Below are 26,413 nucleotides of genomic sequence, written 5' to 3'. Positions count from 1 at the left end.
CTCCTCCCCCTTTGATTCACTTGAGAGATGCAGTCTTCTTAACAAACCACTAATTGATATGACAAATGCTTCAGCAGGGGTTTTTAACTATGGGGCTTAATGATGGCGAATGATGTGAGAGGAATAATGCGAGAAAGAGTGACACATTGACAAGAGCCATTGGGGGCAATCCCCTTTGGCAAGCAGACCTTACAGAAGATAATGGTGCAATCTTTCTCAGTAACCCATTCCCACTGTCCATTTCATTAGTTCCATCATATCTTAGGGCTCAGACATCTCATCTCATACAGCCGTATGGTTTCTGAAACATCTGCAGTCCTCTGGTCCTCTGGATATCTCTCCTTTAAGGCATGTTGGAATGGATGGGGCTTCAGAGCAGCTTCTAGCAGACTTGCTTCTCCAGTTCAGGTCATTTGTAGAAGATACCCTTTTCTATTAAAATCTCTTACAGACTAGATCTTAATACAATTCAAGATTCCTTTGCCAATAACCAGGTCAGGTAGTGAGTTAGCTCAAACTTTACAGATCTAATGAGAACACCAAAATAGGAACTTCTAGACCAGAGAATTTACATTTTCCTATACTTCTTATTTCTCTTATCCTCATCTAAATCAGGTACTTGGACACTACTAACATCAGGCTGAAGGGGGAATCTAAAAGAATCTATGGGCATCTGACCTGTAGAATGTGCCCTTTTGGTTATGAATTTGATATCCGCCAATGTAGTTATGTAAGCTAAAAAGTACCTTTTAAATTGGCATTGATTCCACCATCATTTAACTTCTGGTGTTCATCTATTTCATTCTTCACCTCAGATTCAAGTCCCAGAAAGGGAAGGAACTTCAGTTCATTGCTTACAATTGTCTTGTGACGTAGGTTAGCAAATTGTAATGTAAGAAATTCAAATAACAACTGAAAAATAGAAAATTCTGAACCCAATTTTTTAATCTGGCATATATAATTATCTAATCACATTATTATTATTTTAAAGTAAAATTGTCACCAAAACCAAAATTTTTACTCTATTTATTTTGTTATTTACTCTAGTTCTTTACTTTTAGCTGCTCATTTTCTCCCTACTCCCACACTCCGCCTTAGGAGGATAAGATTCTGCTAAGGAACTAATAACAGAACTCTTTTTATAAGAAGATGACCTCTAATACAAAAATGAATTCATTTAAAAGCTGCCAAATTATCTTCAACTGTAATAAAAGGGTGGAATGTATAAACACATTGAGTAATCAATTACAAAACAGTACATATCAAATAAGTTGTTTATAGTAAAACATTTTCAGTTACTAACCATATTCAAATGAATAACCTGAGTAAAACTGAGTATCTCTTTAAGGTAACACAAGAAAGATCACAAGTCACTCTTATTAAAGTGCCGAAATTCTTTTCTTTAACACAGAACCGAAAATGTTTGTGATATTAACCTCACTAAATAATAGAATTATATCCTGGCTTCACAAATCCTTACATCATTGCCTATTTATCCCCATACCACTGTGAGACATTAAAGGACCTTATCTTATACCCAAAGATATAACTAGTAATAGGCAGATGACAAGGCCAAATTCATCTACCTGACTGTTCAGAATACAGAAAGGACTAAAATTCTAACACTTGCATCTTATTATAGCAGCTCAGAAGTGCTGTAGTCTTAGCCTATGAGATAAAGATCTAATATTCACACTGATCACCTGTCATTATTATAGAAATCTGTCATAAAAAGAAAATAGGGCCATAGTTATAACAAGAGAAAAATACTTCCCTAATTTCATGTTAATTCCAGGTAAGAGTCATATAGGTAGCCAATTGTATTGAGAAAATGTCATGGCCAGACTTAAAGTCAACCAGGTGGGAAACTTTCCATTCAAGAGGAAATATACTGGGGAAATCGAGTCAGGAGAATCCTACCTCAGCCCATGCCAAGAGTCGTTCTCCCAGCCTTTCCCATGAGAACTCCACCTGCAGTTCATAGATGTCACCCCCATAGGGTTACTGGCATCATGGATCATTGGCTCAATAGCATTTCTTGATGATCATATCTGGAATCAGACTCAGAATAATATCAATTATAGTCCCATAAGGTCTTAAACAGCAAACTCCAATAATGATAGCTCTGGGTGGATTCAGTTATTAAGGATCAGATATCACTGGGAACAAGCACTGACTAGAGTCTCAGATTGAAAAAGGTAAAAGATTCATCATAAAAATCACAACTTCTCTTGTCCTAGAGAGATTTGCTAAGAGAAGAAAAATAAAGGATATGAATATAACACAGCCAAGCTCAGAATTAACCAGGTGGGAATAGTTCTTGTAGGGGAAGATAAATTAAGAGAGTCCAACATTAGCCTTCCCAAGGTCACTCTCCCAACTTTATTATCAGAGACAGATATCCCACTGGCCTTAGATCTCAAATGTCACTCCCACTGAGCTGCTGGCATTTTTTGTGAAGCAGTGCAACATTTGAACAATACTAAAAACTAAGCTCAAAAAGAACATTCAGAGTCCCAAAAGGCTTTACCTCAAATAGCAAAGGCCCCACTAATCAAACAAAGGCTTGCAAGTTGTTGCAATAAATTGGTAAACAGATAAAATTTATTAGGCCTTTTAAGAATCACACTAAAGATTTTTACTTAATTCCTTTCTACTAGTATTTCTCTTTCTCAAAAAAAGCTTAAAATAATCCTGATGTAAAAAAGATAATCATTGCACTTTCATAAATTAATATAACTGGAAACCTAAACTGACAGATATTTATCTCTTATTCAATCCTTAAAGTGAAAATAAATCTTTAAAATTGGGATTTTGTTAAGACTAAGTTGGTTAAAATTTAACTTCATTACAGACCATTCCAGCTGGCCTTATCATAATAACCCTTAATAACTTAACCAATAATCTTACAATTTTCATAAATAGCAAAATTAAATGACTGCAAACATTTTCTCTCCTTTAACTGTTCACTTCATAATGTGACAACATCCAGATTAGAAAACAAGAAACTATGTTCCTAAAAGTGTATCTGCACAATATCATGGATTTGAAACATAAAACAAAACCCATTTCTAGTCAAGTGACCTCAATTCAGTCAAATGCATCACTAAATTACTTTATACAGAAAATCATTCCAAACAAATTTAAAAGGAACTTACATAAAACTGATTTATGAATTTCCTCATTTTAGTTAGGGATGGTAGGTATTTTCACCTCTGTAGCTCTTAGGTTTAAGCATTACAGAATTTACAACATGTCCCCAGCTGAGTGGAAACAAACTTATAACCATGTCAAAATATCTTATCATATAAAACAACAAAGATTTTTATTAATCATTGCAATCAGAGTAAAATAAAATACTCTTAACACTGAATTTACAACCTGATGGTAGCATCCAAATTACAAGAAAATCTATTCTCCTAACTATGTTGATGTTACCAAGTTTCACAATATAGGCATGTATTTAATTTTACATTAGCAATACTAAAAAATACATATGAAGCTTTACGAATTTGGATTCACAGCTGTTATCAGGTTAGCTTAAAGCATGCTTGGCTAAATATTATAAGATTCTAGCTGAAAGACTGGTTTTTAGCCCAGACAAAAAGCTTAAGGAGTTTGATCTGATGCTGGCAAGGTGTGGTTCATTTTCCCCAGGCAGAAACCTTTGAGTTTTCATAAATGGAGTTAACTACATAATTCTCAATTTGAATGACACACGAAAACATTTAAGGTACTATATCATAATCACAGATCACCATTACCAATATTTATATAGTGATAGATGTATAACATGGGCTTCCTACAAACAATCCTGAAAGGTGGGTGGAAACAACTACCAGAAACTTACCTAACCTTACTTACAGGAGACTAAAACCAAAGCTGCACAATTTCTTAGGACAATGTGGTACAATGGGTAGGCTGAATGTTTTCCTCTTGCAATTTCTAGTTCTCAACTAAAATCAAATCACTTTACTTCAACCTGAGCACAGGGCTAGGTTTTGAAGTCTTACAGATATTAATTCCTTCCTCAGTTGTCAATCTGAACATATTTGCACGCGTCTTTTAACAATTAAATTTATAACCCAAAAGAATCAAAGAAGACCTCACTTTTCTAATAATATTTCTAATACAATGAATTATCAGATTAATGTTAGGCATTATCTTTATACATATTACAAATCAAATAACTGAGGTAACTTGGCTTGAAAGCACACAGCTAACAAGTTTCTGATTCATACATTTTCCCAATTTGTCTTCATGTCAAACAGTATAATAAAATTTAGGAGGAGCACATTTCACTTAAAAATGAGACCAGAATAAATTCAATTACCTGGATCTATTTTCCAAATGGTATCATACAAAATCTCAATTTATAATTTCAACTATTTAGCATATTTTACACAAGGACTATTTATTCCAAGCATTTCAAATTACGGGATTCACTATTTCCAGCTAATTCACTGCCAAATATTTTAAAAGTGACAGTAATCTACCCCAATTATCACATTTAGGAATACCTTGCTTAACAAATTTCTTCTAACCCTCTATAACTTTCTGTATTGGCCTTCAAACAAGCTGCAAATTTTTCATTACTACTATATAGCCCTCAATATTTCTACCTAAAGTTAAACTTCTGCAAACCCTCTTAATGTGCTTAAATTAAATCTTTTGCTCATTTTTATATGCCTCTCTTATGGTTAGAAAATCCAAACCTTCTCATACCTTTCATATTTTCCCCTCAAGCCTTTATTATGTCTCTTTCCAAATCTCCCAAATCCATTACTCAGACTATACACAACTTTTCTTTACTTGCTCAACTATATTCCAGACTGTATTCATTCTACTGAATATTTCCTTGTAACTTTAGGACATATTGTTGTTACATTTTCCCAAAGTTAATTTCAACCCAGGTGATTTTATTCATTAATCTGCCTATCACACCTATACTCTGTTGCCTATCTATAATTCAGGTGTTCTCTAGATCAAAAGAGCTCCATTGCACTGCCTATTCCTAGTCCCAGTTACTTTTGCTAAATTGTCATTTATCTCCCACCCACTCCCATTGTTAGTGGTTCTGCCCTGAGACCTCACTCTCTCCCTTCCTTTCTTTCTCCCCTCTCCTTTTCTGTCTTGATTTCCTCAGATTTCATAAGTTCAATCATCATCTCTCTGTCTCTCCTGAATCCAAGTCCCTGATCACCAACTATCTGCTAGAGACCTACACCAACAATCCCTGTGATAACTAAACTCAACAAGTCCAAAACAAAATCATTATATTCCCTCTCCACCCTGCTCCACCACCAACTTCCCTATTTCTGTTGAGAGGACCAATTACTGAGGTTCCACAAACATATTACCTATTATTTTTCCTTCCCTTATATCCAACCAGTTGACAAGTCTTATTAATTCTGCCTCCACATCTTTCAGATTTATTTCACACTATTCTCCTCTGCACATTCTACATTCCAGGGAAACTACTTACTGTTCTTCAAACTTGGCATTCAATGCCTTTGCCCCATCCCCAGAATGTGTTCCCTTGTCATTTTTACCTCTTAGAAGTCTTATCTCCCTTCAAGATTCAGCTTAGGTACCACCTTCTATGAGAATACTTTCCTTAGCCCTCTTATTCAGGGGTTCTTAACATTCCCTCCCCCCACCCCCTTGCATCATGGACCACTTTGGGAATCTGGTGAAGTCTATGGAGCTCCTTCTCAGAATAATGTTTATAAATGCATAAATGATAATAGCTAAAATTTATGCAGTGTTTTCAAAGCACTTTACAAATATCTTGTTTTATCAAATCAACAACCCTAGAAGGCAGGTGTTGTTATAATCTCCATTTTACAGATGAGGAAACAAGCAGACAAAAATTAAGTGACTTGCCCTGGAGTCACATAACTAGCACTTGTCTGAGGCTGGATTTAAACTTAGGTTGTCCTGACTCCAGATATATGCCAGGGAAACCAATTATGCTGAAATATAGTTATATCAAAATATTTTTTACAACTAGTTCACAGACCTCAGGTTAAAAATGCTTGCTCTACAACCAGGAGAACATGGTACACAGTAACCACAACATTGTATGATGATCAACTACAACTAACTTAGCTCTTCTTAACAATACAACAATCTAAAACAATTCCAAAAGACTCAGGATGGAAGCTATCCACATCCAGAGAAATAACTGCGGGAATATGAATACAGACTGAAGCACACTATTTTCACATTATTTTTTTCATGTTTTTTTTTCCTTTTGCAAAATGTATTTTTTTTTGCAAACTGTTTCTTCTTTTACAACATGACTAATATGGAAATAGGTTTTACATGATTGCACATACATACCCTACATCAAACTGCTTACTGTCTTAGGGAGGGGAAGGAAAGGAAGGGAGGGAGAAAATTTGCAACTCAAAATTTTACAAAAAATGTATATTAAAATTATCTTTACATGTAATTGGAAAAATAAAATACTATCAATTAATGTGTATGGGGGGAGGGGGGAAGTACAGTTAAAAATAAAAAGAATGCCTGCTCTAATTGTTAGTTTTCTCTTCTTCCTTTAAATTATGTTCTATTTATTTCTCTGTATATATGATGAATCCCACCAGTAAAATTTAAGTTCCTTAAGGGCAAAGATAATTTTTCATTTTTTTCTTTGTATCTCCAGGTTCTCATAAAGGAAAAATAGCTTTATAAATGGTAAAATATTCTGGGTATGTGTATCTGTGTGAATAAACAAGAATGAAAATACTTTGTTTCTAATTTGGACCTAGTGCTAGCTTAAGCTGTCCCAATTTAACTCATATTTAAACCAGTTCACAGAGGAAGAAGTTATGTCAGCTTTTCAATTTGAGGACCTAAAGATACAGAAAGTGACTTGTCAGAGTTCAGGAAAGTTCTGTTCTGCAGTGGCAAAATCTGTCTATGCTACTAATTTGGCTAGACATCCCTATTCCCAGTCTCATGTCCTCCTGAACCCACACAGAAACACTGAGCACTGGACTTAGAGTCCAGATGAATTGGATTCAAGTCAACCTCAACTCCTAACAACTGTGTAACTTGAGTAGGTAACAACCTCCTAGAGAGCATCAGTTCCCTCACATGTAAAATGAGGTTGACCTAGAGGCCTACAATGTAGGACTGTTGTAGAGAAATATTTCTAAACCTTAAAGTGCTAGATAAATGTGCATTAACAAATTTTAATACCACAACTAGAAGGGACCTGCTGTTGGACAGGTATTACATTCAATTTTTGATCACCTGAAAGTCAGGCACATTAGTACTCAATTCAGACTCTGAGACTTATAGATAAGGAAAATTGGGACCAAGAAAGGTGAAGTAATTAGCCCAATATAATGGAGTACGTGTTAGTGGGAGCATCAGAATGGGAGCTAAGGTAACTGATTCCCAGTGCAGTGGTTCTTTCTATTGCTTCATGCAGCTACATAAAGCAAAACTGATTTTTCATCTGCAGAGATAACACTACAAATCAATCATTTTAAATATTCTGGGCACTCAATAAACATGAGTTGACTGATTTTACAGAAGTCAGAAATAAAATTAAATACCTTATAAATCTCATTCTATTTTGAAAGCACAATGTAAATAATACTTCAATACTAATAAAAATATCAAAAAGGATTAAATGCTGTAACACATAAGCAAGAAAAAGTAGAGAACATAAATAAAGCAAACCAATGTAGCAGACTTAACCTAAAATACCTCCAAGGTTCACTTAAACAGATCAAGACACGGATCTGGGCCTAAAAATACCTAGGATTCTGCTATCAATTAAAAAATTATGACCTAAGAGGCAGAGGAAGCCTATTTCTTTTAATTTGCTCTATATTCCTTCTAATTAGCACTGGATAGTTAACTAATCCTTTCTAGAAGTGTCCACGAAACAAGGACAGTAAAAACTCCTCAACTATCACTGAATGATAAGACAAAATGCATACAAGTATTATTCTAGAACACACAACTGCTAGTCATTGGCCCAATGAATACTCATTCAGGTTTTTCTTCATTTGAAATACTCAGGCATGTTATTCAATGTGCACATCTGTAACTACCAGGATAATGCCATCTCCACCCTTTCCCAACTCTCTACCAAGAACAGAAAAAAAAAACCCCAGAGATTTAAATCTTAAAACTTACAGCTAGGAGAGACCTTAGAGATCTTCTGATCCAACTCTTCATTTAATGGGCGAGAAAAGTAAGGTTTAAAGAGAAGTTACCCGAGTTTATGCAGCTACTAAGTGGCATAATCAACATTTGAACCTGAGCTTTCAGTCAAAAATCTAGCACTGCTGTTTCCACTCCACTCCACTCCACTAGCATGCTCTGGCGGCATAGAAATCAAACTGGTAGTTCAAAAATAATGAGGCAACTGGAAATACTTGTTAGCTCAGTTGGTTAGGCAGTGTTTCTTCAACTGTGGGTCACAATTCCATATGGGGTGGTGAAAAATTTGTCAACACTAAAAGGTTTCTGAACACGCAACAACCAAAAATTAATTAAAAATGAAGGTGTATTCCCTGCGCTTGCCAGTGTGGCATCACCCAACTTCACTGCAGCCTTGGTTCAAACACAAAGCATGCAATACTTTGCACTGCGCATGCCCTCAGGCCATGCAACGCCAACAAACACTGCAGAAACTCAAAAAAGGGTCAGGAATAGAAAAAAATTTCAGAAGCCCTGGCTTAGAGTGTAATGCTAGTAAATAGAACACATTTCTGTGGCACTTAAAGTTTATAAAGCATATTGTTCACAACCGCCTATTGTGGAAGGTCATGCATGAATTATTACTACCCCTATTTTGTAAGTCAGGAAAGTGATTCAGAAATGTTAATAATAGTCATAATGATATTTATATATAGCACTTTAATTATGCATATCTAACTTCATTTACTCCTCACAACAATTCTGTATGGTAAGTACTGCGGGTGTAATCATCCTCATTTTACATAAGAAAACTGAGGTTCAGAGAAGTTAAATGACCTGCCCAGGGTCAAATGTGCCAGAAACAGGATTTGAATCTACTTATTCCTGACTCCAATTCAGGTTTTTATCTATTTTATCATATTGCTTGTCTTAATGATTCATCAATATTAAATATTAAGTGACTTACACAATCACAGACTTAGGCAGTGGCAGAGCTTGGACTCAAATCCAGGTCTTCCGACTACAAATCCAAAGCCTTATCCACTACAACATGCTGTCTCAATGACAACAAAGTTCCATGTGGTGCCACCATCAAACTGAACCCCTCCTCTTCAAAAACTGCCTGTCATTGGTCATAAGAATGTAGACAGATCCATCAACAATATAAAAGAAAAGTCATTTGGAATATATGGTGTCCTGATAGTGAGTCTGTGTCATGATTTTACATTATAAAAGGCAGCATTAGATAAGACACCAAGTTAGTATGTCCCTTCAAATCAAGGGGCCCATTTCTATAAAGTGGTTTAAAAGTCCTACCATTTGCTTAATTTAATCTTCCCTCATCCACTCATTTTACAAGAAATTTATTAAACACCTAACAACGCAGAGAAATAGGCCAGGAACAGGAAGTAAGGCAAAATATATGTAAAACATGGAGCTTATGGTCTAGGAGAGGACAGGTAGGTGGCTTAGTGGATGGATCACTGGGCCTGGAATTGGGAAGACCTGAGTTAAAATCCAGCCTCAGATACTTACTAGCTGTGTAACCCTGAGCAAGTCACTTAAACCTGATTGCCTCAGTTCCTCATCTGTAAAATAAGCTGGAGAAGGAAATGGCAAAATACTCTAGTTTCTTTGCCAAGAAAACCCCAAATGGGATCACAAAAAGTCAGACAGGACTGGAAAAAAACAAAAAACAATGGAGAGAGAAGGAGGAAGAGAGGGTGAGGGAGGGAGAAGGAGAGAGAAAATGACAAGCAGAGGATTTTCTGGTTTTATTTTTAGGATCAGAAGGACTCGGAAGCCCCTGTGTGGCAGGGGTTTTAAACTTTTGTGCCATGGATCCCTCTGGCAGTCTAGTAAAATCTATGGATCTTCCCCCACCCCAAATAATGTATTTAAATGCATGAAATACATAGGATTTCAGTTACACTGAAAGTTTTATGGGTATAGAGGGGTATGTGTGTATTTTTAAAGTTCACAAATCCAAGGTTAATAATCTCTGCTCTATGGCTTGGATTAACAGAGAAGTTTGGGGAAAGGTCAAACATTCTTTCTCATTTATTACTGCTGTATCCTTATAGGACCATGAAAAAGCATAGTCACATCATAAAAGGTGATATTTTAATGTGGTATAGAAATGCTACTGCTGGCTGTACCCTAAACACCATTTTCTAATGAACCTATGCTACATTAAGGAATACTCCCTTTAATTTCAATACTCAGCCAGCTTATTAAAATATTTTATGTCAGTGTCTTCTGTGACTTTTAAAAGTGTATGAAGATGAAAAAATGCTCTAAATCACTACTGATTAGAGAAATGCAAATCAAAACAACTCTGAGGTACCACCTCACACCTATCAGATTAGCTAATATGACAGAAAAGGAAAATGACAAATGTTGAAGAAGATGTGGGATAACTGGGACACTAATGCACTGCTGGTGGAGTTGTGAACTAACTGATCCAACCAATCTGGAGAGCGATTTCAAACTATGCCCAAAGGGCTATAAAACTGTGCATACATACCCTTTGATCTAGCAATACCACTACTAGGTCTGTATCCCAAAGACATCACAAAAAAGGGAAACGGAAATATTTATAACAGTTCCTTCTGTGGTGGCAAAGAACTGGAAATTGAGGGGATGCTCATCAATTGGCGAATGGCTGAACACGCCATGGTATATGAATGCAATGGAATAGTATTGTGCTATAAGAAATGATGAGCAGGCAGATTTCAGAAAAACCTGGAAAGACTTACCTGAACTGATGCTCAATGAAGTGAGAACTAGGAGAACACTGTGTACACGGTAACAGCAACACTGTATGATGATCAACTATAACAGACTTAACTCTTCTTAGCAATACAACGATCTAAGACAATTCTAAAAGACTCATAACAGAAAACGCTATCCACATCCAGAGAAAGGAGCACAGAATCTGAATGCAGATTGAAACATACTATTTTCATTTTTTCCCCATGTTTTTTCCATTTGGTTCTGTTTCTTCTTTCACAACATGACTAATGTGGAAATATGTTTAACATGACTGCACATGTATAACCTATATCATACTGCTTGCCATCGAAGGAAGGGAGAAAAATTTGGAATTCAAAATCTTATTTAAAAAAATGAATGTTGAAAACTATCTTTACATATAATTGGAAAAAATAAAATACTATTTATGAAAAAAAGCATATGACAAATTGGTTCACTGAAACAAAGTTTAAGTAATAAGAATTTTAATTTGTTCTAAAATTCCACACCACCCTCTTTTTTCTCCCCCTCATCACTACTAACTTCATGTACTTCCTGCCCAGGTTTTTTATTAATACAACTGGTCGCTTGTCATGTCCCGATCTCTGAATATCAGCCATTTAGCAATATTGTTCAATAGCATATAAAGTTTAACAATACTTGATGCTCTACCACAGATATCAGTCATGTAGACCCCCAATTATTTTTCTGTCCAAAAAGAATGATAAAGTGGAGAGAGCAACTCTGGAAATAAAGGGCCTGGGTTTAAATCCTGACTTGGCCTCTTACTAGTCATGTGAACTTCAGCAAGTCTATTTTACCTCATTAAGCCTCAGTTTCTTCAACTGTAAAACATGGAAGCCAAACCAGGTGAACTTTAACGTCCTTTTTAAGTATGACCATATGAATTTAAAAATCTACACAGACATAATACATAAAAACACATTAAAGTACAATAGACAGATACAAAAAAGTGTTAAAATAGCTACTTTATATCTATATGAAGAATACTGTTGTTCAAAGAAGGATCAGGGAAGGTTTCATGGCAAATGAGATGGGCTAAAAGATGGGAAGGAATTCAACAGGCAAAGAAAGAAAGGGAAGCTATTTCAGGCAAAACAAAGCAAAGGGTTAGCAAGGCACAGAGGAGAAAAGTACAGGCAGGGCACGTTCTCTGGACAGAGAGCAGTCCAGTATGACTCCACAGAGATTACTCTGAGGGGAAGTAACATGATATCCAACAGTGTATCACAATGAAGAGGCCCTTGAATGCCAGGCAAAAATAAGAAGTTAAACACTAGGCATCAAGATTTTTTTTAAGCACGAGAATGACACGACCAAACAGGAACACGAAACTGTTGTTATGGGACAGATATCAAAGACGTATTGGAAGAGAATGAAGTGGAAAAATCCTACTTTCTATCCTCTAATCCCTCACCCTAGCAGACATGGGAGAGAGCTGCAACCCTGAAAAAGGGTCTTAGAAAACAACCGAGCCCAAAAGCTCATTTTTTTCATAAAGCAACTCAATAAACATTTACTAAGCATCCAGTGGGGAGAGCACTGGACCAGGCCCTGAGAGAGAAACTTTTTAACTAAGGCACAAAGAGGTTAAATTAGTTGATCAAAATTAAGGAATCACAGAATTTCAGATTTGAAAGGGATCTCAGCAGCCATCTTAGTTCAACTCATACATACTCTAAAAGACTCTTCCCTACGACGCCCAAGTCTTTTCTTCAAGACTCAAGGCTGAGGTAACCCATTACCTCCCAAAGCAACTCATAACGTTTTTTGATATCTCTAGATTAAATGAAAGTTTTTATTTGCATCAAGGCTGAATTTGCTTCTTTGCAACTTTCCATTCATTGCTTCTACTTCTGCTTCTGAGGCCAAGAAGAACAAAACAAGTCATCACGATCCAAAGCAAAGAGCAGTGGTTGAAGAGTCAAAGACTTGGGTTCAAATCTTACTTCTGCCACTTAATCTTGGTATGACCTTCTACAAGTTATTTCATCTCTCTGGGCCTCAGTTTTCTCATCTATAAAGTGAGACTGGACCATATTAAAATTCTTAGCCTTTTGTGTCACACATGCCTTTAGTCATGTGGCAAAGCTGATAGATTCTTCTCAGAATATTTTAAATGCATAAAATAAAGTACATGATATTAGAAAGGAAGCCAATTATAAGGAAATACAGTTATCAAAATCTTAAGAAACAAGTTCACGGAACCCAGGTTAATAACTCCTGGACAAGATGAAGTTTCTTCCAGTTCTACACTTCTGATCTCTAATCCTAAAATCTAATCTTTCTGCCACAAGACAACCTTTCAAGTACCTCAAGGCTTTAGCCTTCTCTTCTCCAGGCTGAATATCCCCAGTTCCTCCAACTAACCTTCCAATATCACAGATTCAAATCCAGCTTGGTTACCCTCCTCTGGATCCTCTCCCCTTTCACTTAGCCCTTCCTAAAATGTTGTCCAGAACTAAAAACAATACTCCACACATGGTTTGCCAAAGGCAGAATATGGTGAGACAACATCCCTATTACTTCAAGATATACCTTAAAGAAGTCCAAGATCAGATGTGTTGCGTTTTTTCCCCCCAGCTTCCAACTCCCAGGTTGACTCATATTGAGCATGTACTTCATTTACACTCCCAGATTTTTTAAAAAAATTGATATCTAACCATGTCTCCCCCATAATTCATTTGCTAAGTCAATTTCTTGTACCCATGTGTCACAAGGCTATTCAAGTGAAGTCCTGTATTCCTGCCACTAACCAGCATAGGGAGAGTTATGTAATAACTTGGCTTCCATCCCACTTACTGTCAGATCTCAACAATTTCTAAAGATTTCTACTGATCTGAATGGAGAGTGGAGGAGACGTTTTTCTTATTTCCTCTAGCAAAAGGCCATAGTAGTAAAAGGACAAAGCAGGAGAAAATTTCTGCATCTGTAAACCACAATTTTGAGGAAGATTATTTAAAAAAGCTACAATGTAACAGAGCAAAGAAAAATAGAATTGAGATCATATTCATCAAATCACTACATTACCTACCTGTACAGAGAAGTCCATCCTTGTAGTAAAGTGCATATACTCTGGCACTGTGTCCAATTAATGATGAGGTCTCAAAGGCTTCATGGTCCTTCAATTGCTTCATTCTCAAAATTGCCTTCAAATAAACTTTCTTCCAATGCAAAGCGTCCTGAACGGAATCATCTATCTGCCAGCCCAAGTTTCTACAAGCGGTCTGCCATACCTCTGTACAGGCACTTATAACCTTATTCCACTGCTTAGAGACGAGGCAACATGTGAGTAAGGTCTGAGGATCGAGCCATTTTAACAAATAAAAACTGAGCTCCAGGGGAAGAAGTTTGAGGAAGTCTCGCTTGAGCAGAGTCTCTAGGTTATTGGAGAGATGCCTGAGCTGGATTGCTCCACTCAGACTAATCAGGTGATCCAGACTTTCATTTTTCTGCAAGTCCGTCAGAGAAAGAAATGTAACAGAAATGTTATCAAGCCATGTCTCAAAGTCCTTTCTCTCCATAAGGTTATGGAAAAATTTACCTGTGGCACATCAAAATATCGTATTAGTTCTGCTCAAAAAGACAGTACAAGTATGAATGCTAAAAAAAAATTATAAATTAGTGTCAATTTTGGCATTATTTTATCCTGTTAAACAGTTAATATGTTACACTTTTATAGTTAATGCACCATAAGCATCTTAGTTATCTCCATGCATAGAAAATACATTTATTTATACACATTTCAACAAAATATGATTTTTGAAATAGCAGTCACTATAACTTACTCTACCATTATGAAACTAACACATGCCACATGCATTTTCAATGTAAAAAATTTACAGTGTATTCAGTTACTACCAAATAGTTCTAGCCTGAAACATATTACCTGAATAAAAGAACACTTGGAAAATCCATTTCAAAATTTAATTTGCTTAACGGCATGCCACAACAATCACAAGTATTTTAAATCCCTTGATACTAGATGTAGATGCTGAAATCTCAAAAGGTGATAGATACAATGATCACCAAGAACATCATTACTAACATCTTCAGAAACAGTATAGTTAAAGCAACAAAGGCCAGACGCACAACCACACTAGTGCAAACACCCTGCACCAACTCAATGCAACTGAACAATTATTTGAAGCAGGAACTATGTACTTAACTAAGTTCAAGGCAAGAAAAATATAAACAATATGATCCCTGGGTAGTCCACACCTCAGGTCCTAGTTTGTTAAGGGCTCTACTATCTGTTTCTATAGTGTAATGTCTACTCATAGTCTCCAGTGAATGAAATCCCTTCAGCCAAAGTTCAGTATTCTTAGTAGAACTATAGAGTAGGAAATATTCTGCAATCAGCTACAGTGTAAAAGAATACTAAGTTTGGAGTTGCCTATGAATTTACGTAACCAAATTGACAACTTTCCCCTCTCTGAGAAAGAAAAGCTACTCAAAGGATAGCTAGGATAGGCGAAGAAAGAAGTTAGAAGTTAAATATGAAAGTACCTTCTAAAAATCACTAAACAAATGCACCAAAGAAGGAACAAAGAAAGGTGAGGAAAGCAGACTACACTTTGCTCAAATCTGACTATTGATTTTTCCTAACTTTAGCCTTATTATTTTTGAAAATATGAAGTCTCTTCTGTCCAAGAGAAGTAGACAAACATCTTTCACTGAATACCACAGCTCTTCTATGGGGGAAAAAAAAGAATAGAACACAACTTGCAAATATACTCCCTTAGCTTGATTAAACAATATTAATCATATTCATTAAGCACAGCAGGAAGAGTAGCAGACAAAAAGAAGTCTGATTAATTAGCAGGAGCAACTGAACAGTTTCTAGTCACTATAAAACAAACACAATCTATCAGAAAGCCTAAGAACCCAAGATACATAAAAGGTCTGTGATACATGTTCATAATATCATGATCATAATACCCTTCACTTTCTAGCTGTGACCCTAGGTAAGTCACTTGTCTCTCTAATGCTGATTTCCCATATACAAAATGAGAAAATTAGACTAGATAATCTCTAAGACTCCTTCTTGTTCTAACACTGTGGCACTCACCAGCCCACCACAGCTTTTTATTAGCTTCCTCATACTTATAGTTATCACCCATGTGAGCTTCCTACTAGTCCCTTTCCAACTTTTAACCTGTCTAGGCTCAAAAATCTCCAGTTGTTGCATTTTTAATCATTTAAAGTCAGAAAGAAAAACAAATTTCTAACGAATGCCAAAACAATCAGTCAATTCTGTGGGGGAAAACAAAATCTGTCTAATGTTCGGCACAATGTAAACAAAAGGAACTAACAGATGTATCTCTTCTACCTTGTCTTCTCACTTCACTCCCATTTTTCCCAACTGTTTAGGTATTCTACAGATTTGGCCTCTTATTTATTCCCACTTAAACTGTTAACAGGAAGTAGTAAAGTCAAAACAGCACAAAAATACTGAGAGTTCTAAAAACTGCAGCAGCTGCTGGCAATATTGGTCATACTAAATTTTGCACTAGTTGCGGTGGTTATCTTGTCATTTTGTTTTATTTTGAAACAATGGTCAGGTTTACTTTTTCAAAAGCCACTGATATATACAATGAGAGGCAATAAGATATGCCAGACAGTACTAGACTCAGAATCAGGAGATTTGGGATCCAGAACTAACTATGCCACTAATGAGCTGGGCAACCTTGAGTAGGTCAGTTCCCCTTCATGAGTTTTATTCTCCTAACCAATAAAATAGGGATAATCTCCATACTATCTACCTGGTTATAAGAATCAGATGAGATAATGTTCCTATAGTACTTGAAAACTTAAAGCATCATATAAATGTGAACTATTATTATATTAAAAACACCTTGATTTATAATGGCTGGATACTTGTTTTAATGCCTGTTAAATACATTTTCTCAATGCCCTAGTAAAGAATTCCCAGGATTACACCATTCATAATCATAAATCACTGTTTCCTACCTAAGGCTAAATTAATCTGATCATGATCTCACTGAAGAGTACTAGGAGACACTAACCAATGAATACTTAAAATAGAGACTCACATACTCATCCTGACCTTGACCATAACATGCCTTAATTCCTACCCTTATATAAGGAAGAACCTTTAAGCAGCTGCTAGTTTCCTACTAATAGTCAACTAGAAGTGATTGTTTCTTCTACTTAACATAAATAAAAAAGTTATTTCTCAGATGTCCAGAGTTTAATTACACCTTACTGTGTCAAGAGATACTTTTTCATTTAGCTACTCATAGAATATATCACTTTACAGATAAGCACCAAAATTTTAATACATTTAAAGCTGAAAATGAACCTTGTCTTAAACATTTTATGTGATTTCAGAGGTTGCCAAATGGATTATACTGAAATTCTTTTGATTGGACACTCTAAGCTGAATTCTTTAAAAACAAGGAAAGTTTAGAATGTCAAGACAAACTACTGTATGTTGTAACTAATTTAATTGGTGCCACTGAGCGGGACCACAGACAAATGGTCCTCTCAAATACGCTTTTCTCTCTTTTACTTTCCTTCCTTTTTTCCTATTCTATTTTTTCCCCTCAATTTAAAAAAACATTTACTAAGGGTCCACTATATGCATGAAATTGTGCTAAGCACATAATACTCTGTTCCTGCCCTGCCATTTACCCCCATGGATATAGCTTGGTGGCAGAAGTGGCACTAGACATGTGGAAAGTCAAAAAAGCTATATTCTAGTATTCTGGATCTGTGACTTCCTATCTGTGATGCTCACCTTCTGAGCCTGAAAATCCACAAGTGCTTTTTAAACTGTTTAGTGCTATCAAATTACTAAAGATCACAGCACTCTGAAGAACTAGATACTAACAGGGATCTGAAGACATTTCAAAAGAGGCCCTAGATTTCTAAAATACAATGGGTTGTATAGAAAAAGCCAAGTCTAAGAATCAAAGAGGGCCTGGATTCAAATCTGGACATTGTCATGTATTATCCATGCAATTATGAGTAAGTCATTTAAGCTCTCTGGGTCTTGGTTTCCTAATCCATAAAATGAAGGGGGCTGGGTCTGATAACTTGTAAGGGCCCTTCAGGGTTGAAATCTATGCTCCTTCAGCAAGCTTTCTATTTCCTAAAGAATAAAGTTTAAACTCCTTAGTGGAGAATTCAAAGATTTTCCATAATCTAGCCCTAAAATGATGACTCTTGTGCCCATATCTGGTCACTTCATCCCCTGACTAAAAAAATCTTGCATAACTTCCCACTGCCTGGCCAAAGACATGTAAACTCCTCTGCTTGACATTTGAGATCCTCCACCTTGCCATCTTTATCAATTTACTCTCCTTTAAGCACTCTAAATTCCAACCAAAGTAATCCTTAAAAAAAACCTGTGTTTCCCTTTTCTGTGCCTTTGCTCACGCTGTCACTATGACTCCCTAGCCCACTTCACCTGTTGAAATTCTAACTCATACTAAAAGTCCAACTCAAATGGCACCTCTTCTATGACCTGACCCCAATATTGTTAACAACATTCTCCTCAAATGTAAGTTTTTGCAACTTTCTAGCACATGTTTTTCTGGACCTATCTTTTATTTGTACAGGCAGCTTCCAAAGAACAAATTCCTCTACAAATGCAGAACCGCATCTGTTCTGCAACTTATAGTCTTAAGAATCAACCTGGGGCACTGAGATGCAAAGTAGCTTGCCTAAGACCAAAGCCAGTATGTATCACTGGAAGGACCTGAATCCAGGGCTTCTTGATTTCAAAGAGCTCTCTAGCCACTACACCAAGCTGCCTCTCACCAAAGGTATTACTAATTCTCTCTGAAATTTTTGTGGTGTATTCCAGATATCATAGGTATCTACATTAGTACCCTATCATCCACTAAAATATAAACACCACAAGGGCAGAGACTAGTTCTTACCTAAACTTTGTATCTTTCTTAATACCTAACATAATGCTCTCTTGCACTACCTGAGGCTCAGGGCTGTAAGGAAAGTTTTTTGCAAACCTTAAAGTACTATATAAATGGGAGATATCATTATTACATTTTCTACTACAAATGCCACCTTCTACATGGAGTCTTTTCTGTTCTCCCCAACTGCTAGTGCTTCTCCCTACCCCACCTCCTCCATTACCTTGTACTGATTTTACATATACTTCAATATGTTGTTTCTCCTGACAGCATGTAAGCTCCTCAAGGGGAGGGACTGTATAATTTCTTTCTTTGTATCCTTCCCTAGCACAGTGCCTGGCATAATAGGTGAATAATAAATACTAGTTAAATAACTCAATGTTTTAAAGTAATCTTATTTCAAAATCCTTAAGACAGTTTACTAAAGGTGTGGATTAGGCTTTGCATTAACAGAAGGAAAACGTCCTAAGTATTAGGCCAAAAGAATTAGTTAAAATATAGAGTACACTGCCTTAGGAGAAAGTGAATTAATTCCCTATCACTGGAGGTTAAGCCTAGGCAGCATGGTAGAGCTTAGGGCACCCAATTTGAGTCAGAAGCCTGGATTCTAATAATCATACTGCCATTTAACAACTGAATGGCCTCCAGTATGTCACAATTTCTCCAAATATGTTCTTTTACATATAATATGCAGACAATACTACTCATACTACTTCACTAATAAGATTATAAAGGAAGTGCTTTGTATATCTTAGTGATACAGGTTTGATATAACTGCAACAGACACAGAAGATAGAACTGGGTAGAACTGAATTACAAAGGTGTTCCCTTCCTACTCTAAGGATCTATGCATGTGATAGTTAAAGATATACTTTAGGAATAACCATATACTTATGGAAAAACCTCATGGCAGTAGGCATAGTCAGAGAGCCGGACCTGGGTTCAAATCCTGCTACTGACAACTAGCCACATAAAAACAGGCAAACCATTTATTTTCTGTGCCTAGGTTTCCTCACCTAGGATCGTAGTGAGGCTCAAATACAAATAAATATATGCGTAAAATGATGCCCGAACTTCGAAAAGCTATGCAAATGCCAATTATTACTGGTAGTGTTAACCGTGCTATAAAGAGCACTACACTGAAAGAAAAAGGACCTGTTTAAGAAATTGGGGTCCTATGCTTGCTAGCTGCATGATCTTGGGTAAAACTAGGCTTTGGTTTCTTAACTAGGTTTGTGAATTTGGGCAAGTCAATCTGAAATCACTTCATTTCTCTGAATTTCCATTTCATCACCTGAAAAATGGGCTAATACGGGTCCTACCTACATCAGAAGATTACAGTAAGCTCTGCTGGCCTTTGAATGCTATTAAAAACAGGGGCTACAATTGCTACTGGGATGAAGATTTCTGAGGAGGGCTCCCCTGCGGAGGGGATGCGGGCTGTCAGGGCTCAGAGGCTGGACTGGCTGAAACAGTTGGACGAGAGGAAAAGGCGGGGCAGGAGGAAGAAGAGGCGGCCTGCCTCTGACACCGCCCCCCCCCCGCTCCCCCCGCACATTCCCTTCCCCCACATATCCCGCGCGCGGCTTCCCGCCCCGTGCACTGACCTGAGGGCGCGCTCCGGGACCCGGGGCCTCGGGACGGACATACGCCGCCTAGGCGCCCGCGGGCCGGCGGAGCCTCGCAGCGGCCGGGCCCCTTCGGCAGCCATGGCGCCTGGACAGGGAGACACAAAGACACACACAGTGGGTCAGACGGGCACGAGTTCTCTTCTTCTTCCCCTCCTCGGGCTGCCCCCGCCGACCCTAGCCCGCGCAGCCCCCGCCCCACACACCGACTCGCGGCCGCCGCTCGGGTTCCGCAGGCTCGGAGGGGAGCGGCTTCCGGCGCCGCAGTACGTCACCTCCGCGCGCCCAGCCCGTCCCCCGGGAACTGACGAATCAGGCAGGGGAAGGGCGAGGGGGGGAGGAAAGACACTAACCGGAAGTAACTCCGAGAACATTTCCGACCTCCACTTCTCGAAGAGTGTGAATGAAGCATGCGCAGTAGCTCCCAAAATGGCGATGCCTGCCAACCTGCGCCTGTCTCTAGGGCTAGAGTTGATGGAAAGCATGTGTGAAAAACCGACGGAAATGTGAACAAGAAATGTAGTAAAAATCCCTCTAGACTGAAAGATGTAAGTAAGGATGTGCTTTTAAAAGAGCCTTTCATCTCACGCTGCCAGAGTACCTGCCTAGTTCTGAATTCGGTGTTCATATGATTTCTTCCAAGTACCTGATTTCATCCATTAATTAATTTCGTTCTTACTTTTTATTCTTTACCTTGCTTACATCATAAGCTTTTATGGAAATATATTCATTGATCCTGGCTTCCTAACACTGAAATAGTTAAATTTATGTAAGTTCAAACAAGCCCCCTACCTTGAGTCACAGTGCCTTGTGTCAAAAGGCCTTGCAGTCACAACTGTAACACCTGAAAGTAGTTATACAGCTAATTCAACCCATTTTGCAGGTGAGGCCATATCTCAGAGACATGAGGTGACTTGCTTAAGGTAATATATTTAGCAACAAAACATGTAGCAGACTCCAGATCTCTTCTTGACTCTATTCCACTACACACTACTTCCAAGAAGTATGTATGTTTTAATGGCTGTAAAAAAATACAAAAAAAAAAATCACCTTCTCTTCTTCCCTTTCCTTATGCTACCTCCACCTCCAACATTAGGAGAATCAAGAGATCACCCATAGTCAGGGGCAGGCCAACCTCCAGCTTGAAACAGGTATGTGATTTGACTTTTTAAAAAAGTCATTTAGCCAATCCTAAGGCATAGAATCATAGGCCTAGAGTTGGAAGAAGGCCAAAGACCATCCTTTCGTTTTACAGATGAGGAAATTGAGGCCCAGGAAAGTTCAGTGAGTAGCCCAAGGTCACACTGGTCAGAGGCATAATTTGAAGCCAAGTCCTCTGATTCTAGAGCCAGTAGTTACTATCATCAGACCCAGCCTATAATGGACCCTTATTTAAATCCTTTAAATGCACACATTCCAATCCCATGACCCACAAAGTCCTGCATTATTTTTTTGTCACATTTAGAACACTGGTGACCTCATAAGATCATCTAACCCAACCACAATTTACAGATGAAAAAATAGCTAAATATTAGAAAAACTTTTCTTCAAGTAAACAAATTACTGTTTACAAAGATAAACATAATCCTGGAGATCAAGTCCAACACTTCATTAACTGTTTCGAATATCAAGGAACATTTATTTTTTTAATGATTCCCTACAGTCTTAGGGACTAATGAATTAGGTAGACTGTTCTGACTCTATTACTTTGGGTTTTCTCCAACTGCAATATGATCAGGGTGTTTGTGTGTGTGTGTGTGTGTGTGTGAGCATGAGCATTCTGTGCATCCATCAAGTAAAGCTGGAACAAAGGATCAAGCTGATTAGAGAGAAACCTTATCCTAAAAGTTCCAGACATAAAGTGCTTCCACTTCAGTTGCAAATGGAGTCATCTATACATTTCAACCCAAATCCATACTTGGACTAAAGTGCTTTGAGAATTCCGAATTCACTCACAGATAAAATGCAGGTAAAACTTTTTTTTTAATGTTTAAGGCATTTATTATTGTTCTTTGAGAGGCAGAGATTCAGAATTCTATGTAACCCAGTTTCTTCCTATAGTACCTTAGGCTAAATACAGTATTAAAGAAGGTCTGCATTTCCTTTTGCTGCAGGCAAACTAAGAAAATGAGAAATTCAGACCTTCGTGATGATGAGAGGACCCCAGAGAGGATCTCATAGATTTGGAAACTGAAAGAACCTTAAAATCTATAAAGTTCAACCCTCTCATTTTACAGATGAATAGGATTTTTTTTCTTCTCAATTATGTGAAAGGGAAGGTAGGAAGCCCTATTATATGATAGAGCCAGTGAAAATGGGTTCAGCCCCCCTTCTCCAACTCCTACCTTTTGCATCATATCTCTACTGATGCCATACCACAGAGCAAGCAGGATACAGCAGTCTCTTGTGTGTTGTATTTTTGTGTCTTTCTCAGCTAAAAACTACTATGCATTCCTCTTTGGACAGGAAGCCATGCAGATCTAATTTGGTCCCAATGAAAACTTGAGTACTTTCATAAATATTAAGTATATTGGGATATCTGCAAAGTTATATATACACATTATATATTATACATCATATGGAAATATTAATAAAACACCTTTGAAACATGGGTGAGAACTATATATGCATTTCAGATTATGCCACAACTAACATAAAACTGCTTGACAACTAGAAAAATGAACTTCTTGTATTAGAGGAGAAACAAATTCTGTGTAAATGATATCAAAGTCTAACTCAAATGAGGAATAGCAAATAATTGGTTTCTACTCCTAATATATTTCCACAAATTTCAGGTGAATGCAAACAACTATCCTATGTTCTCTTCTTATTTAGGTGACATTCTGCAGGTTTCGGACTCACCAATGGTGCTTCATTTTATTTAATGTCATCTTGTTTCATGCTCTGCTCTTTGGAGCTGACTTTGTGGAAGAATACTTTCTGCAGTCATTACCATATGTAGATGTGAGAGTTCTTGAAATTAAGGACAAAGCCAGAAAATTAAATGTGGAGCCCTTAAGATATAACCTCTCAAAATATTATATCTTGAGCCAGGAGGAGGCATGCAAGGGAGAAGATATCTTTTTACTCTCTCTTATCTTCAGTAGTCCAGGAAATGGGTCAAGGAGGGATTTGATAAGGAAAACCTGGGCTAATGTAACTACTATACGGGGACATCCTATCCTCACATTATTTGCCTTAGGAATGCCAGATCTGGGAACCTCTCAGCAAGACATTAACATGGAGTCTAATAAATACAGAGATATTATTGAAGGATTTTTCCTGGACAGTTCTGGGAACCAAACACTAAAGACCATCATGATGATGCAGTGGGCTGTAACTTTCTGCCCAAATGCCATGTTCATCCTCAAGGTCAATGAAGAGATGTTTGTCAATCTCCCTAGCCTGGTGGATTATCTCCTCAACTTAAAAGACCACCTTGAAGACATCTATGTGGGAAGGGTCATCCATCAGGATATGCCCAATAGAGATCCTCGAAGTCAGAATTTTGTTCCAGTTAGTGAGTATCCAGAAAAGTACTACCCTGATTACTGCAGTGGAGAAGCCTTTATCGTGTCCCAGGATGTGGCCCGTATAATGTATGTGGTTTTCAAGGAAGCACCTTTGGCAATACCTGCTGATGTTTTTATAGGAATCTGCGCCAAGTATGCCGGCCTCATACCCATCCACAGTTCACGGTTTTCTGGGGAGAAGCATATCAGGTACAATCGATGCTGCTATAAGTTCATCTTCACATCCTCAGAAATGACAGATGAAGAAATGCCACTTGAGTGGAGGGAAGTTAATGATGGGAAAGAATGCACCTTGCTTGAAACCTATTATGGGTTGGTTTCCTGCAAACTTCTAACTTATCTTGATAGCTTTAAACACTTTAATATAGCACCTATAAAAAATGATGCAATGTATTTTGCTAATTAAGACTTCATTTTCCTACAGAAAACATGCTTTACAACTTCCCTTTCTCCTATCATAGTAACATGGTCTTCCCTTTGTATTTCCCCCAAAAGGCTTAGCTATAAAAGCCTCTGCAATTATGTATTTAAACAAGAGAAAGAAATTTCTTAGCCTTTTTAATTCATGTCCCAAATACCAATGACGTAACAGTTCCTAAAGAATTTAATTGTACATAGAATTCTTTCTTCAATCACCTTGTCTTTTTAAAAGGAAAATGCATTAAATTTATTTCTGTGAAGAATTGCCTCTTCTTATTCTTTACAACTGCAGAGCTTCTCAATAATATTCAAAGACAGTCATACATACATTAATGGAACTAGCTTTTGTATTTTTATAATCTCTGACTTGAATTAAATGAAAAAAATTCAGTAGAATTATTGTAAAATGTTACTCAATACTGTGTGCGTGCAGCAAATGGGTCTATAAGCTAAAAAAAATCATGGCTCCATCATCTAGTCTCAAAGAATTATATGCACCTACTACAAATAAATCTTAATTTTATTCTTATAGTATGCAAGTTCCTTGAGTTAGCACATTTACCTCCTATGCTGGTAATTTTCTGCAGAAATTTTTCAACTAAGTCCAAACAGGCTCCACGATATAAACAGGAAGCAATTAATTCATTCATTTGGTGTTGGCATACCGTATTTCTCTTATAGGATAGACAAGAATTAAGCACTAGAAATATATAATATTAAGAGCTGGAAGAGACCTTAGAAGTTATCCAGTCTAAATTTCTGTGTGATATATGAAATGACTCAAAAAAATCCCAGAGTTATCTAGCCTCTACTTTGTTAGAACTGGAAAGGGCATTAGAGATCACTGCCATGAAGTTAACCCCCTAATTTTAGAGGTGAGGAAACTGAGGTCTAGAGAGGTTCAGTGAGTTGCCTAAGTCATATTACTAGTAAATGGTAGTCTATACTCAAGCTTAATTCTTTTTTATTCCAAATCCAGTATTCTGTTATCACCACAAATTAGAATTCTCTTAAAATGTAATTTTAATATGGAAGACAAAAAGGGAAAATTGGATTTTGTACACATTGCTAATTCAGCAATTTCAAAATACCATTTTAGGATTTGAATGTCTTTTAATTCAGCAGACTTTTCGCTCAAGTTCCTGAAACTGAATCATATTCTTCTCTATGCAACTTGCTTTCCAAATTAGCACTATTACTTTACCAGAGACAGCAAGGTGGTATAGTGGCTGAATCTGGAGACAAGAAGTCCTGAATTTAAATCTGGCCTCAAACACTTACTAGATGAGTGACCCTAGGTTAGTCATTTAATGTCTCCCTCAGTTTCCTCATCTGTAAAATAGGGATGATAACAATAACACCTACCTCCCATGATTTTTCTAAGTATCAAATGTAGTCATGTTGTTGGTTTAGAAAGATGTTTCTTTTCTGGTAATAAAATAACACCTAACATTTAAGTAGAGCTTTAAGGTTTGCAAAGCACTTTACAAATATTAACATTTGATCATTATCTCTGCCTCTTAGAATTCCTAACTCCCTTCAAAGCACAGCCATTCAAATGGTCCCTTCCCTAATGAGGCCTTTCCAGAACCTTCCAAGTGCTAAACCCTCTCCTTAAGAAATTATATTGTATTTATTTAGTATAGTCTTATATGCTGTTTCCTTCAAGAGAAAGTAAGCCCTTTGAAGGCAGGAAATATCTCATTTTTGCTGTTGTATACCCCAATGCCTAGCACAGTGCTTGACTCAACATTAGTAAATTACTTTCATATAGTTTTCTTGGATGGAAAAGTCACCAAATTCACTTGGAAAAATTCAATTTATTTCAATACACTAATGTATGAAAAAGCAAGTCGTTAGGTTTGCTGATGTGCTACAGAGGTAATGGAGAGTGGAAGTAGTGCTAGCTGGGTAGTCAGGAGACTTGAATTCTAATTGTTTGGTACCAACTCACTCTGGGCCTCAGTTTCCTCATCTATAAAATTATAAG

General features: G+C 37.1%; 2 protein-coding genes across 4 annotated transcripts in view; one reads left to right on the top strand and one right to left on the bottom strand.

Annotated features, from left to right (window-relative positions):
- Positions 1-20,777, bottom strand: part of FBXW2 (F-box and WD repeat domain containing 2) — a 42,044-nt gene extending 21,267 nt beyond the window's left edge. For both annotated transcript variants that reach the window (XM_020990591.2, XM_078150171.1), the window contains exons 1-3: positions 20,677-20,777; positions 20,450-20,558; positions 13,976-14,485 (exon numbers count right to left, since the gene is read on the bottom strand). In XM_020990591.2, the coding sequence (XP_020846250.1) occupies positions 13,976-14,465 (490 nt within the window). In that variant the 5' untranslated portion in view covers positions 14,466-14,485; positions 20,450-20,558; positions 20,677-20,777. The remainder of the gene's footprint in view (positions 1-13,975; positions 14,486-20,449; positions 20,559-20,676) is intronic.
- Positions 20,778-20,862: 85 nt separating this feature from the next.
- Positions 20,863-24,686, top strand: B3GALT9 (beta-1,3-galactosyltransferase 9). Of its 2 annotated transcripts, XM_020990589.2 has the most exons (4): positions 20,863-21,018; positions 21,567-21,621; positions 22,209-22,439; positions 23,306-24,686. In XM_020990589.2, the coding sequence occupies exons 3-4, from the start codon at positions 22,434-22,436 to the stop codon at positions 24,407-24,409; spliced, it is 1,110 nt and encodes a 369-aa protein (XP_020846248.1). In that variant the 5' UTR covers positions 20,863-21,018; positions 21,567-21,621; positions 22,209-22,433; the 3' UTR covers positions 24,410-24,686. The 2 variants fall into 2 exon arrangements, with proteins under 2 accessions (XP_020846248.1, XP_020846247.1); XM_020990588.2 differs by lacking the exon at positions 22,209-22,439.
- Positions 24,687-26,413: the final 1,727 nt, after the last annotated feature.

The sequence above is a fragment of the Phascolarctos cinereus genome, unplaced genomic scaffold (genome assembly GCF_003287225.1).
Source record: "Phascolarctos cinereus isolate Bilbo 61053 unplaced genomic scaffold, phaCin_HiC Scaffold_2;HRSCAF=192, whole genome shotgun sequence".
Classification (NCBI taxonomy): Eukaryota; Metazoa; Chordata; class Mammalia; order Diprotodontia; family Phascolarctidae; genus Phascolarctos; species Phascolarctos cinereus.
Note: the sequence above shows the minus strand (reverse complement) of the source record. Positions and strands in the feature narration are given on the sequence as shown.

Bases quoted from the DNA above. Each gene is read 5' to 3' on its own strand.
- B3GALT9 (XM_020990588.2), top strand. The intron at 21,622-23,305 runs GTATGTGATTTG...CTTCTTATTTAG, and splicing joins CAACCTCCAGCTTGAAACAG to GTGACATTCTGCAGGTTTCG.